At 38.6% G+C, this 15,482-nt stretch overlaps 1 protein-coding gene across 2 annotated transcripts in view; it reads left to right on the top strand.

The window, feature by feature from the left end:
- The window catches only part of pex14 (peroxisomal biogenesis factor 14), a 193,024-nt gene that overhangs the window by 163,614 nt on the left and 13,928 nt on the right, over positions 1–15,482 (top strand). For both annotated transcript variants that reach the window (XM_052039288.1, XM_052039289.1), the window contains exon 7: positions 14,530–14,627. In XM_052039288.1, the coding sequence (XP_051895248.1) occupies positions 14,530–14,627 (98 nt within the window). The remainder of the gene's footprint in view (positions 1–14,529; positions 14,628–15,482) is intronic.

Here is a 15,482-nt window from a genome sequence, read left to right as displayed (position 1 = left end):
AGAACTTCATTGAAAGGTGGGTAGTCAGTGGTTATTATCTGAGGACTGAAGGCAGGAACTGCAACAGTTGAGGCACAAGTCCATAGTTTTCTGGGAGTGGCAACACGGGTAGATAGGTGGTGAAGAAGGCATGTGGCATGCTTGCCTTCTTGGGTCAGGGCATAGAATATAAAAGTTGGGATATCATTTTGCAACTTTACAAACCACTGGTTAGGCTGTACTTGGAGTATTGCGTGCACTTCTGGTCGCCACGTTCTGGAAAGGATGAGATTGCACTGGCACGGGTTCAGGGCCAATTCACCAGGATGTTGCCTGGATTTGGAGGACTTTAGTTATGGGAAAGATCAGATAGGCTGGTCTTGTTTTCCCTGGAGCAAAAGAGGCTGAAGGGTGACCTAATAGAGGTAAATAAAATTATGAGAGGCATAGATAGGGTAGATAGCCAGAATCTTTTTCCCAATCAGGACGGTGTGAACCTTGGAGGGGAATCTGTAGGTGGTGATGTTCCTATATGCCTGCAGCCTTCATCCTCAGTGGTAGATGTCAGAGATTTGGGCTGGAGGGTTGGGAGCGTGAGGATAGTATCGGTGTAGATGAGGCACGTAACTGCAACGCATTTTATAGAATGCACACAGCAGCTGGATAAATGTTCAGGATAGTTCATGGAATGCTAATTAAGTGGGCTGCTTTGTCCTGAGTGTCGAGCCTCTTGAGAGTTGTTGGAGGTGCAATCCATCCAGGCAAGTGGGTTTCCAGCAGGTCATCCCAAAAGTGTGCTGGTATCTTAATTAGTTACTGTAAATTACCCCTAGTGTGGGTAGGTAGCAGGGCAATGAGGGCATGTTGACGAACAATTGCAGGTAAATAATTGGGCGGGGAAGGGAGGGAGATGGAATGGGACTGATGAGATTGCTCTGAAATCTGGCATAGCCCCAATGGGCAAATGACTTTTGCATCATGCGAAATGTCTGAGAATACTCTATACTCTCCTGATTTGTGGTTTGGGGTTTGAAACGTGAAGCCATCACTGTAATGCCCAGCCTCTCACCTGCTCTTATTTATTGGTTTATTATTGTCCCATGTACTGAGATACAATGAAAAGCTTTTGTTTGCATGCCATCCAGGCAGATCATAAGTACATCGGATGGTCTGCTGGGGACAGCTCACAAAGGGTTGCCACATTCCCATAGTATTGTGGCAGTTGAATTTCTGGTCAATGGAGAGCCCCCAAAAGGAGACTCAGCCTTAGTAATGTCCTTGAATATCAAGGGGAAGTGGTTAGATGCTCTTTTATTGACAATGGTCATTGTCTGGAACTTTTTGGCATGAATGTTACTTGCTACTTAGGCAATGCTTGAATGTTGCCTCGGTCATGTTGCATGCAGGCATGGACTGCTTTATATGTTGAGGAGTTGCAAATGGAATTGAACATTGTGCAATCAGCAGCAAGCATCCCTACTTCTGACCTGATGATGGAAGGAGAGTCATTGATGAAACAGCTGAAAATGTTTGGGACATTCCATCAAGCTTTTCTGTTGCACTGCAGCTCTTTTGCAATAAAGGTCAACTTGCCACTTACCTTCCTAATTGCTTTCATGTTTGCTTTGTGTCTTAAGAATGAACTGCACACCTACATTTACTCTTTTCTCATCGTTAAGTATAATGTTTTCCAATTCTTCCTACCGATGTGAATAACCTTACATTTTCCCACATTCTAATCCATTTACTTTAAATTGCAGGCTCAAGCATAGATACTTAAATTTCATTTATAAGCATGTAGGCTGTCTGTTGAAGGAGAATTTGAAACTGGTTTTTGGATGCTGTAACTTCGTGAATCTTTGACACTGTGAAATATCAGCCACAATCACAACTGGATAGAAAGGGCTAATTTGAAATGCTCGATATTTTCACCAGTCTGAAAATTAATTTCCCAGATTTTATTTTTTAAACCTCACCTGTAAAGCTGGCCAAAACTGATGTACCCAGAGCCTTGTCAAGGCAATCTTATTATCTTAGAAATGATCTATTGTGGTATTGAGGTTAGTGCTTCCTTGTCCTTGGGGGAAAAAAACACTTAAACCATCTCCAAAGCAGCATACAGCCTCCTATTTCACCTGTTGGGCAGATTTTAACATAACTTTCATGAATATGTAATTTGATTTTCCTTCGAAATAAATGCAAGTGCTTATATTTCCCTTTAAATAGGCACGCAGTCAAAATCTGTGCAAAGCAAGAGTAAATGACAGTCTCCTTCGTGAAACTGATTCATCTTGAAAGTTTTGCTCAACAAGATAGCATGCTACTTGGAGTGAAACATAATTATTGTTATTTTTGTCACTTCAATCTTACTCACTCTGCTAGGCAAACTAAAAGTGACAAGAGAGAACTAGTTTGTTCTAGGGATATTGTAGTAGCTTTCTGAATTAATGTCTAACTGAAAAAATAATCTTGTTGAGTTTCCACAGATTGTTAGTCAAAGCTCCAAACAATATTACTTCAATAGAAAGAATGCTCATACAGGGTTCAAGTCATATGGGTGAACAATTGAGTTAACCTTGGTTAATGATTGAAGGAAATACTGTTTATTTGTTGTAGTCCAACCCAGCAGAATTTTGTTTTGAAGAATTGTAACATTTTTTCACATAGCTTTTTAGGATTAAAAAAGCTGGCAATGAATCAATTTCACCACTCTCCTTCAGTGAAAATGCCAAGCTGTAATGTTTTATGAATGTCAAAATAACGGCTTTCATTGGTACTATTTCTCAGGACTCCACATCCTTAGATCTAATTTATACTTCCTTCAACTGGATAGGCTAGAAAGGATAGTTCATTATATATTGATGTTATTTTCATAGGGATATTGAATAGAGTATTACCCTTTCCAGTAACAGTTATTCTCATTCAGATAAATATAGTTGATTTATATACCACTTGTATTAAAAAAACAAAAGGACTAACTTGTGGAAGTGCAGCAGTAAGGTAACACCTCTCTCTGCCCCGTTGTGGCTGGGTCCTGTAAATCCCCTGCCTCCACCACAACACATTCCCCTTTGTTGTTAAAGCAGATTTTGATTGAGGTTTCTAAATGAATAAATGTGGGGGTTTTTGTTTGCTGTTTGACTGTATGTACGTGGCATGTGTGGCCTTATTTAGAAGCATCACAAAACTGATTGGGAACTTATGAAGTGAAAGTGGGTGATGCAGGAAGAAATTGTCAAGTTCCTTTTACATTCTTTTACAGTACAAAGCATGGTTTTGGTGGGTGAGTGACTGTTTATATTAAGCAATTTCAGTACAACTAAAGCATTTGATTTCAGACTTTTAGATGAATATGTTAAAATTGATGTTGCTGATTGAGATACTTATCCTGCTATAGTTTATTTTTTTAAATTTGTGCATTTCTACATATAATTTTCTTTAAAATTACTGAAGTAATTTGATAGGAATAATTCCTAATTTGAACATTGTAAAATTAACTTTAAAAAAACTTGTAAAGCATTCTTTTAAATTTCTAAAGCATGATAGCAGAGCTTAAGAGGTTTAGACAGGCACATGAATATGCAGGGAATAGAGGTATGTAGACCATGTGCAGGCAGATGGGATTAATTTAAATTGGCATCATGTTCGGCACACACATCATGGGCCAAAGTGCCTGTTCCTATGCTGTACTGTTCTATAGTCTATTGGACTTTATATTGTTAATCAAAATTGTTCACTGTTCCGGAATTCAGAGATAGCCCTTGCTTCCTCTTATTTCATTTATAATGAGACCATTCAGTAAGTCAAGTCCATGCAGGCTTTGAGGATGATCCCATCTATCCAATTCCTCCATTTATTTCCCTATGGGAGGAAACCAGAGCATCTGGGAGAAGCACACGTGATCGGAGGGAAAATTGGAGGTTGGGAGGATCAGAAGTTGGGATCAAACTCAAGTCGCTGAAGCTGTGAGGGAGCAACACTATCCACTGCACCATTCTACTGTTCACTGTTAAAACCCCTCTCCACTCCACCTTCAGCTTTCCCAGTGAAACCTCATGGATTTTATCACTGAGATTGAGAATTTTTATTGAGCTTGGAGGTCTGCTGGGGTTTAAAATTAAAAACCAACCAGACCACAGCCAATGTGAATGTGACCAGAACCAGAGTGCTTATAAATTTCTCCCTTTCTGATCCGACCATCACTGTAAATATAACAATATTGAACATGCCATTAATCTGTTTGAGGATGAAACACCAAGCATTAATCAAGAACACTGAGTACATGTGGTAATACTAAGCAAGTCATCCTGATCTGCTTAATGCATTGAGTTGGCTAGCATGACTTGAACTAACCAACCTGAGTACATACCTGACCTCCCAAATTCTCCACACCTTGTCTGATCCAGTCAGATGTGGGTCAGATATTCAGACTCTATTCTGCCTCTATTACTTTCCTCTCTCTTCCTGGCCTAGCCAAACTTTCCCTGCCCTGCATCTTTTCCTAATTTCTTCCCCAGCTCCCCTTATGCCCTCTCCAAGCTCATCTCTTCCATGAAAACTACCTTCTATTCACATATTCCTATTCCTGCCTGGCTGCCGTCTGCCCTCATCCCCTTCCTAACCCAAGTGTCAGCTTATATTGTTAGCATTTTCCTTTCTTCTAGTTCTTTCGGTCCTTCAAATCTTCAATCATTATTCACGCCCCTCCCCTTCAAAAAAAAACCTCCCTGTTCTTGCAATCCACACCTATCTTCAAACTTTCTTTCATCACCACGTTCTTAAATGTGTTGTTGCCTTCTGAATACATCTCTTTTCTGTATTTCCGTGTTTGAACCTTCCACTCAGGTTTCATCCTCTGACCAATCACTGAAATGGTGTTATCAAAGCCACAAATGACGTTCCGTGTGACAGTGACTATGGTAAACTACCTCCCTTTGTCCTTCTCGTCTATCTGGAGCCTCTAACATAGCTAACCACGTCCATTCTCTTCCAGTGTCTTCCTCTACCTTCCAGCTGGGTAGAACTGCCTTTGCTTCATGTATCCATCTGTTGCCAAAGAACCTTTGGCAGTGGCTTCTCATCCCACACCCAAGGACCCCCTTGCTTTTCACCTACATGCAGCCCTCAGTGATAACATTAGGAAACACTGTGTCTAGTTCCACAGGTATGCTGATGGTGCTGTGCTCTACATTATTACCTCCCTTTCCTGTCTCCGACTCAGCACACTGATATCCAGCCCTGGAGGAACATAAATTTCTTTCAACTAACTACAGGGAAGGCCAAAGCCTTTGTCTTTGTTCACAGACTCCATCCCTCTCTGATCAACATATGGGGCTGAGTTAAGCTATTATTAATCATGATGTCATACTTGAAGTTGAGCTGAGCTTCCAATTTCATCAGCAAAGTCCCCAGTTTCTAACTTCATTTAGTCTATCTGCTGGTGAAACTCATCCTTGTCTTTGTTGCCATTGCACTCCACCTCTTTTGGCCACTCTCCCATTTTCCATCTAAAATTCTGTTCAGGAGTCTGCCTTGCACTGTCTGTAATTGTTCAAGGTTCCCTGTGCTCCACTATTTCTCATTTCTTGCACATCCCTGATTTTAATTCCTCCAGTTCTGCTTTCCTCTACCATACAAAATGTTTTCCGAAAGCCTCTGCATCCCTGTACCTATCCTAACCTCTTTTAGGATGCTCCTTGTGTTAACAGGAGGAAATTATCTCAAATATCAGCCTGGAGTCTTTACTAAGATCCTGAATATGGCTTCAAGCTTTCAAACCTGCCAACAATATTGTGAAATCACCTTGGTTATACAGAGGGGAAACTTCATAAACAGGAAGGAAAAAGCCCTCACCATTACACAAAATAAAACCACACAATCACAGTATCAAGACACCATGGCTCTCCATCTGGCTTCTACTGTATTGTTTGAATCTCCTTTTCTAAAATTAGACTCATTTTTTTTTAATGTTCTGTCATTCAAGGGGGCAAAAAAAAAAGCAGAAGTCACTTGTTCTTGTATCTGTTCAGGTGTCTCGGTAACATTAAAAATGCTCACTTGGGATGTTTTACTGCAGCAAATGAGTTAATATAGATTGTAGCTTTACTTAGTATGTACTTAATTTATTTGTCCAAACTACTTTGTCTTGAATGAGTTGCATTTTAATCTGTCTGATCGGCATCACTTACAATCTTCATATTTAACCAGTTGTGGGTTATACTAAAAACTGCAGAATGATGATATGAACAATGCGGTGATATTAACCTGAAACATTACCTGTTTCTCTTTCCACAGATGCTGCCTGATCTGCTGAGTTTTTCCAGCATTTTCTGTTTTTATTTAAGACTTGCAGTTTTTTTTTTAAGTTTTCACTTAGACTATATCATGCCAGTCATCTCTCCCAAACAAATAATTATGTTCACCTGCAGAATCATATAAACCTCTGCAAATCAAAGCTTTCGTTAATATAAAGTAAATTTTAATCTAGCATGCTAGCTTTATGGTCTGCATCAACTGCACCATTTTACTGAGAATGGAACTGGAATCCTAGGCTTCACACACATTTGTACCACAAAGCTGTTTCTACAGAGCTCGTAGTCTGTCTGCAGCCAAGCACTCAATGGTGGACCAGAACGTCAAGGCATCAGTTAACCCTCTACAGGGAAATTGCTAATTCCTCTATAGTTATGTTATCACTGTTTACTTGACAGGGTTTGCTGTTAGTGTTCTTACCATTAGATAGGTTCCCTAAAGCAAATCTGCAAAGTAAATCTTGTTTTAAGTGAATATGATTCACAATATCATGGGCCACTTCTCAGGTCCAGGCTTCTTAAACTTTTGGTAGAGATGTACTGTGTCTTTCCAGATCTTGCCCAGTGAATAAAATCAGATTTTAAAAAGGTTAAGCAAAACTGATTATTTAAAGTATTCAAGTTGCTTGGATTATTTCAGTGGGCCAGTGTTTAATGTTTTGGAGGTGTGTTTGAAGGAAATCTATTTCCACTGAGTGGAGACTGATTGACAAAAAGTCAAGATAAGAGGAGGGAGATTAGAAATAGTCACAACAGTTTATGTGGATGGTTGTTAAAACTTGGAGAGCTTCACCACAGGAAGTAGTTGAATTAAAAGTAGTTGTTTTGTGGTTTTATTTAACAAGTTGTCAGCAAAGACAGAATAGAGCAAATGGCCACCCCGGATCTGTAAGCTTGCGGAATTTTTAATTCTACTTATTGCGATCTAATACTGGAAGAGTCTATTACTGAATTCTGGCTTCTGCCCTCTTCCTTTCCAGTCCTGATGAAGGGTCTTGGCCCTTAACGTCGACTGTTCATTTCCCTCCAAAGATGCTGTCTGACCTACTGAGTTCCTCCAGATTTCCAGTATCTGTAGTCTCTTTTGTGTCTCTATTACTGAAGTTTGGTCTTTCATTTCCCAGTTTAGGGTATTGTCTCCAAAAGGGACCTACATCCTAATCTGGGGGAATTGTCCATATTGACTAATAAGTACAGATCTATGATAAACAATTAACACACTCGGAAGTGAACAAAACCCAACTCTTTGATGTGTTTCTTGCGTTCCAGATTTTAAAAAATGTGAAGCTCACTAGCGTAAATCCTGGAGTGCAGTAGTGAAGTAGCACCTTAATTGTCAGGATTCTGTTACCTTCTGTCCAATCTTCATGCTTAGTGGTTTGCTTCGGTTAATTACCTCCTGTGACCATTTTCAAGTAGTAGGAAGATTCAGTACCAGCATGGTTGTGCATGCGGGTGCAGATCTGCCTTTTATTTATTCTTTCACAACCTCTCCTTTTTCATTGTCCCTTGAATGATTGAACATAAAAAAGAGACTAATTTTAGAAAGGGAGATTCAGACAATACAGTAGAAGCCAGATGGAGAGCCATGGTGTTTTGATACTGTGATTGTGTGGTTTTATTTTGTGTAATTTTGAGGGTTTTTTTCCTTCCTGTTTATGAAGTTTCCCCTCTGTATAATCAAGGTGATTTCACAACACTGTTGGCAAGTTTGGAAGCTTGCATCCATATTCAGGATCTTAGTAATGATTCCAGGCCGATATTTGAGATAATTTCCTCCTGTTAACACAAGGTGCCTATGAGAAAAATTAAGTTTAGGTATTCTGTTTTGGTATTTTACAGGTTTAAAAATAACTTCTATCATTCTCTGCATGGAAGTTGGCAACAGATGCCAGCTCAGACTAGAATATTTGTCATCGAAGTACTGTGGTATAGAAGCCATTAAATGTAGTTTGCACAAGACCTCTGAGATGAAGAGTTAAATCAAATGAAGGGAATGGGAATTTGCTTTGAATTCTTCTTTTGTCTAATCAGGCCTTGGATAACTTACTAAAATTTGAAGTTATTTAGCAGTGGTTTCAATAGCAGTGAATAAGTATCTTTATAATGCAAGAGGGGATTTTAAATGAAGGCTCTCTGATGTGAGAGATTCAAAATTATGCATTTTTTAAAACTTTTGTTGATTAGTTACTGGGATTTACCTAGAGTTCTACCAGTAATTTCCTTAAAACAGACAAAAAGACTGAGTTTCTGTTGTTCTTACTTGATTTCTACAATCTTCCTTGTGAAATTGAGGAGTATTGGGCGGGAAGAGGTGGGGTCTGTGCAGACGGGGTAGCACTTGAAGGAAGTGCCTTGCTGTTGGATATATATCCCGAGGTTCAGGATGCTGTGTAAAAATGTGTATATGCAGATTGAATTGTTAAAAGTTTCTCCTTTGAACTGACCCTACTAACCCTACTAAAAACATCAGCTAGTAACTTATCTCATAAACCTTCAACATCTGCTACATATAAACAAAATTTATTGAATGATGGCATTGGTACATCAGCTACAGTTGAATCTTGACCAACTTCCAACTAATTTACTAATAATCATTTAGCTTCCATTTTCATTAATATTTCTTTATACTTCTGATATCACCTTCCAAACCCTTCCCTTTCCATTCATCCTCCCTGTTCCTTCCACCTTGTTCCCTGACTGGGGGCTTAGTAAATTATTTCAGCCTATACGTAGGGGTGGTTCTGATGGGCGTGGCTTCTGGTTTCATCTTCCTTTGAGAAATGTTGTGACTGCCGCTTGCAGTCCTCCCTTCATGCTGCACAATGAGGCTTCAAGTTCTGGTACTGAGGCACTGTTCCTCCTTGTTCCATCCAACGTAAGCAGATAAGTTTAAACTATTTTGTTCTACCATAGTTTATCCATCTATGTATTTATTTCTCCATGGAAAGACTTGGGCATAGCTTTTTCTCTTTAAATGAGTTATGGCCTACATCTAATGATAAAATCACAGTAAGGTCACATCACGGAAGAAAAACTCACCCCGCTGCACTTCCAATCCCTCGCTTTCTGATTGGCTGAAATGACAGCAGTCTAAAAGAAACAATATTGATTTGGTTAAATATAGATGGGGAAATCTTACATTCGGGAATAATGTCCCACACCAAAGTGATGTATCTTATTTAATATTTGACCTCTAACTCTATCCAAGTGTTCAATTTATTTTTCGAACTCCCAGCCTGATTTCTGGCCCAGTTGAACATTGACTCATCTTACACTATTTTAAAGTGAACTTTATAAGAAATCGTTATTAAACTTTCCCATAGAAATATAATTTTCATTTTAAAATACTCAAGATATGCTTTGGGTTTCCTCTGACACAGTCTGTAAGATGTTTAAGTTGTGAAAGTTTGATGTGCTCATTTCATATGCTGATCTTAAACTTAGCTCTTTGAAGTTAAGGGGAAGGAGAAGAAGAACCAAGTGGCAGACTCTGTGCAGGTCTTCATGGTGGTTGCTGCCAGCTGTGCCCTAAACCTAAACTTCCTCACCAAAGGTTCAACCTGGTTTTTTGGGAAGTCTTTGAAGTGAGTCTTCTGGTGGAATGCCACCAACAGTGCCACTGCTGGTACCTTATTTTAATGATTTTTGCAGCTCACTTCTCAGTATTCTGGACATGGAGTAATATGACCTTATTGACAATGAGAAGCTAGTCAAATAAACTCCAGAGTTGCTGCTTTACTTTCTTACCAATGGTATGACACTCTTGTCTCAGTCCAGTGTCTTATTATGTGCATTATTTGATGTGGTTTAGCTTAGTATTGTGGTTTTTGTTTGTGTGCCCAAGGAGAGTACCATTGCTGGTGTGGCTTCCTAGTAAGTGTAAATAAATGTTGCTATTTTTCACCTAGTTTCTAGTGAAGTATCTAGACCTATTGATTCCTTTGCCAGCAAATATCTACTTGGTAGTGCAGGTGTTGTGTATACCATTGAAGTTTATCTTCCAAGCGCTTGTCCTTGGTATCTTGAATGGGCTAATCTTTCATTGTTGGTGCAGGATTTGTGTTTCAAGTTCCATGTAATAGGAAAACGTATGTGTGGAAAATGAATAATTACAACATTACAAATTGCATTTGCATTACAAAATATTACAGTTGCTGGAAAGCTGAAATAAAAACACCAAATTCTAGTAAGATTTGGTCTGTCTGGCGGCTTCCGTGAGGAGAGGAACAAAATTGATGTTTCAGGTTGATGACATTTCATCCCTGGTATCACTCCAGTAAATCGGTCTTGTACTCTCTCCAAAGTCTGCATGTATGATGAAGTGCCTGACCCAGAAGTGGTTGCAGAATTCTAGCTGGGACCTGATCAGTATTTTAGAAGTTTAGTATAACTTCCTTGCTCTTGCACTCTATGCCTGTGTTTATAATTCCATGAATACCAAATGCTTTCCTAACACCTTCTCCATTTACCTTTGTAGATTGTGTACAGACACTAATAAATATTTCTGTTTCTGGCACTCTTTAAAATTGGACCGTTTGGTTTATCATGCCTCTCTCAATTCTCTCCCTAACAAAATGCACAATTTATCTGTGCTAAATTTTATCTGCCACACACTTGCCCATTTCATCAGTCTTTTTCCTCATGAAGCCTGTGACTAACCAGCTCGTTGTTTACCATATTTCTGTGCTTTATATCTCAGTCCAGAATCTTTATGTATCCCAATATTCATCAAATTTCATGAATCCTGTTTTGTGACAAAGGTGTTGTATTGTGCAGTACCTTAATCTGGATAACCCACAGCATTTCACTGTTAGATGTCTTGTGTTTGCCTTCATCCAGATTATGCATATATCAATACAGCTCTATAAACTACAAGATAAATAATCAAGAGCGCAATTTGGTTTAAGTAACCAACAACTGTCAAATAATTTTCTTGCTATTTATGTCAAAGGGTTTATGCATTGAATTCATGACAAAAAATTTTGAAGAATTGCTCCTTAGTTGAATGAAAGTGGCTCTGTTTGCTTTCATTTAATAGTTATTGAATGATATCACTCAATTAGTTACCAGTTAGTGCCGAATAATGTGCATCTCATGTTGAGATCTCATCATCCAACAACTTGTCTGAGGAGCTTGTTTCATGTAGGCCTTTCGGTAGCTGTTTAAAAAAAAATCTACTTGTATCAGCTTTAAAACAGATCCATAAATGACAGGGACAGATTTTAACCTACAGTCCCTCAATGGTTTTAACTTTCTAAGACTAAAAGATTTAGGAAAAATTCTATTTTCTTCAGTCTCTGGAGATATGTTGTGTAAAGTCAGAGTCACACAGTACATCAACAGGCCTTGTGGCCCATTGAGTTCAGCCATTAGCATTTATCCTACAGTAATCCCATTCTATTCCCCCCACAATCCCATCAACACCCTACACAACAGGAAAAATTTAGTGGCCAATTAACTCACCAATCCACACATCTTTGGGATATTGGAGGAAACTGGAGCTCCCAGGGGACTGGGAGAATGTGCAAACTCGGCACAGACAGCCCCTGAAGTCAGGATTGAAGTCGGGTTGCCAGAGCTGTGAGGCACTGGCTCTACCAGCTGCACCGAATGATGTATGGACTGTATTCTTCTGCTGTGGATCTTTCAGTATAATTCAGAATGTTCACTGTGTTTGACTCTAAGAAGTCATATTAATTAATTATGAATAAACAATCAAATCTAAGTAATCAATACAAGTTATATTTAGTGGCAATTTATACTGGATTTTTTTTTAAAAATCTAAGGTGAAAATTGAAGCCCAAACCAATTCGCATTGTTTAAGTCAGATCAGAGCCTTGTTTAATTCTCCTCTAATCTATTTGTATCCTGGTGACCATTTTATTGAGACCCTGAAGAACTATTAAACAGCTAGATGATATCATTCAATGAAATCATGACAAAATATGAGTTTTTAAAAATGAGCTAGTTTCAACTAAACCCTTGTGGTACAGTTTTGTTCCTTTTATTGGAAAACTCAAAAAGGATTATGATTCAAATACATTTTCTTTCTACTGAAAGATCAGAGGTGCTTTTGTATGATTGCCAGTTCAGCTGCATTTTACTTTTGTGGCTTTACATTGAAACATTTCAGCATCAGAAACTTAAGGGTTTTTTTTTGCAGCCAATAAAACACTTTTTCAAGTATAGTCATTGAAGTGATATAGAAAATTATAAGCAGAAAGCTCTCACAAGTAGTGTAATAATAACTAGATAATCTTTTGTGGTTTTTTTAGTGATAACAGTGGAATGTGTTATGAACCTGCAACAAAAGAAACACACTGAGTCATGATTCAGTGTTAAAAACTATTTTATTAATCACTATTTATGATAACAAGAAAAATAAAAGTAAAAATGTTAGTATGTTAGAAGTAAAAATGTTAAACCTTGAACATTAACCCCAAAAACTAAACTCTTCGTGTGTGTGTGTGTGTGGCAAAGTCCCAAACTCCAAGTCCAGGAATGGTTCTTAAAGTTCAGTTCCACAAGCCATAAGGTGAAACGTGAGCAAAGGCTTCTTCAACAACCACCGTTGTCTGAAGATAAAACGTAGATGTAGAGAGAACATAGAGAGTAATTACGAAATCCAAATGTTCCACGATGGAACCCAATCGACACTTCAGTGTTTACTCGGTAGTGACTTCCTCACCCCGAAAAGCATCTGACTTGTGGCAGTCCACACAAATACCTGTTTCCTTCTACAGGTCAGCAACAAAGTGAACTCCACTGTATTACTTCCAATTTCTATATGTGGATTGCTGTGACAGACACAGTTACTGTTTCTCATCCATCGACAGAGAAACTAGCAGGCTGGTGTCTCTCTCCCTTTCTTTCTCTCTCTCTCACTTCTGACTTCGACTGACCTCTTCAACAACGTCATTACGTCCTTTATCTTTTGTTGACGTAAGCACGCCACACACACACACACACACACACACACACACACACACACACACACACACACACACACACACAAACTATCTGCTTAAAGGGACATTCACTGAGTCTGTAACAAATGTCAATCAGGTTTTTGTGCTGCATTAGAATAGCATTTGAACCTACTGGCTTCTGACTAGAGGCAAGATTGCTATCACACAGTTAAAATAAGAAAATTATGATAATATCAGAATCAGATTTATTATCACTGACATGTGTCGTGAAATTTATTATTTTGCAGCAGCAATACGGTGCACTTTTGTACTATAAGTTGCAAACAAAAAAAAAGTGCAAAAGAGGAATAGCAAGGTAGTGTTCATGGACCGTTCAGAAATCTGATGGTGGAGGGGAAGAAGCTGTTCCTGAAATATCGAGTGTGGGTCTTTGCGCTCCTGTACCTCCTCCCTGATGGTGGTAACATAAAGAGGGCATGTCCTGGGTGGTGAGGGTCCTTAATGATGGATGCTGCCTTCTTGAGGTGCTGCCTCTTGAAGATGTACTCAATGGTGGGGAGGGTCGTGCCTGTGATGGACCTGACTTAGTCTACAACCGTCTGCAGCCTCTTTCAATCCTGCACATTGGAGCCTTCCTACCAGGCGGTGATGCAACCAGTCAGAATGCTCTCCACCATACATCTGTAAAAATTTGCAAGGGTCTTTCGAGACTCCTCAAACTCCTAATGAATAAGTAATGTTTGATGGTTTAAGGGGAATTCCACGTTCTGTTCTTGATGAACCCCATGTAGTAAAGAAAATCTTATTTCACAAACTCCACAGGTCAGTAGAAGATAACAAAGAAAACCGAAACCTTTAATATCTTAATGTGTACAAACAAAAGGCTGTAATGTTAGTGGTATAGCTTCTTTAAATTAGTTTTGATAGTGATACTGGGTGAATGGTTAGTGTATTGGGCAACAGTTGAACCCCATTCTTATTCATTGACTCCTACTGTACAAGAATGTATTTGAAGAGTGACACTTTTTTTTAGTGCTTTAGCTTTGATAGTGTGAAGCAACTGCAATATTTATTGAATTCCCATTTCACCTTTTAGTTTGATCTGTATGTGGTTGAAAACAAATCTTAGCAAGGAGGGAAGAAAGAGTCAGTTGTATGCCTTTTGAACTGACGTTCAGCTTCTGTTAAATGATGTAGAGAAAGGATTTCACTTTACTGTTGGAACATGGAAGCCCCCTTACATAGTAATTAGTGATGACTATAATTACGGTGAATATCAAATAACTTAATTTTCTTTCCTTGCACAGTGGCACAACTACAAACAAATCTTACGACAGTGCAGGAGCTTCTGGAACGGCAGCAAGAGAGGTTGCAGGAGCTCTCCCAAGAACTGTCAAGTACCAAGGTAACCGCTACAAGAAACAGCATTGCCTTAGCCTAGCCATGTTAGAGTGAACATCAAACTGTTGTAGAGTGAAGTTACAATTAAACTCATCCAAAACAACAACTTACTTTATTGCAGTTTTCACATATTTTCAATATCTTTGTGACCACATTCACCAATGTTTCTTATAGGACTAAGCATGGTATTAAGTATGTAATTGACTGCAATAATTGCTTTAAGTCATAAGCATAACAGATTGACACCAACTGAGATTCAGCACAAGCTATACATCTTTTCATAAACTTCCAGAAAATTACACAAATGTCTTTGGAGCCCAGCATCAGAATAATGGAATTTATCTTGGAACAAATTCTAACTGCACATGCATTTCTTTGATTTTGTTGCACCTATATATTTTTTTTCTTTTGCCAACTCAATGCATCCAACATTTTTTTTTGTGGTTCATATAAAAAGGAAATCTTTTAAGTAATGCGCTGAATTACCCATGTTATCCTGTTTCCTTGGAATCCTCTTGGCTTCTACGTACACAACTACTTTTTTTTCCACAGGACGGGATTTGTGTAGATGAAGCTCGAAACAATTGGGAGAAATAATAACAATGTTGAATGAGTATATAATGAAAGCTGAAGTACAGTAGGTTAATTGGGAATATATAAGTAAATGGAGAGTTAAACCAAACAGAGATGCATCATAAAACAAAATAAATTGAAAAGAGAAGGTAAAGCTAATGAAATAAATAAAGAGAACTACTTGGTCTGACATTTGGTAGGGGTTGAGTATTAGACGCTAAATCAGGGGTTTGTGTTCATTTACTACTAGACAGCCTTTGTAGAGAGGTAATCAGTTAATCTTTTA

The sequence above is a fragment of the Pristis pectinata genome, chromosome 26 (genome assembly GCF_009764475.1).
Source record: "Pristis pectinata isolate sPriPec2 chromosome 26, sPriPec2.1.pri, whole genome shotgun sequence".
Classification (NCBI taxonomy): domain Eukaryota; kingdom Metazoa; phylum Chordata; class Chondrichthyes; order Rhinopristiformes; family Pristidae; genus Pristis; species Pristis pectinata.
This window is presented reverse-complemented; position numbering and strand designations above follow the sequence as displayed.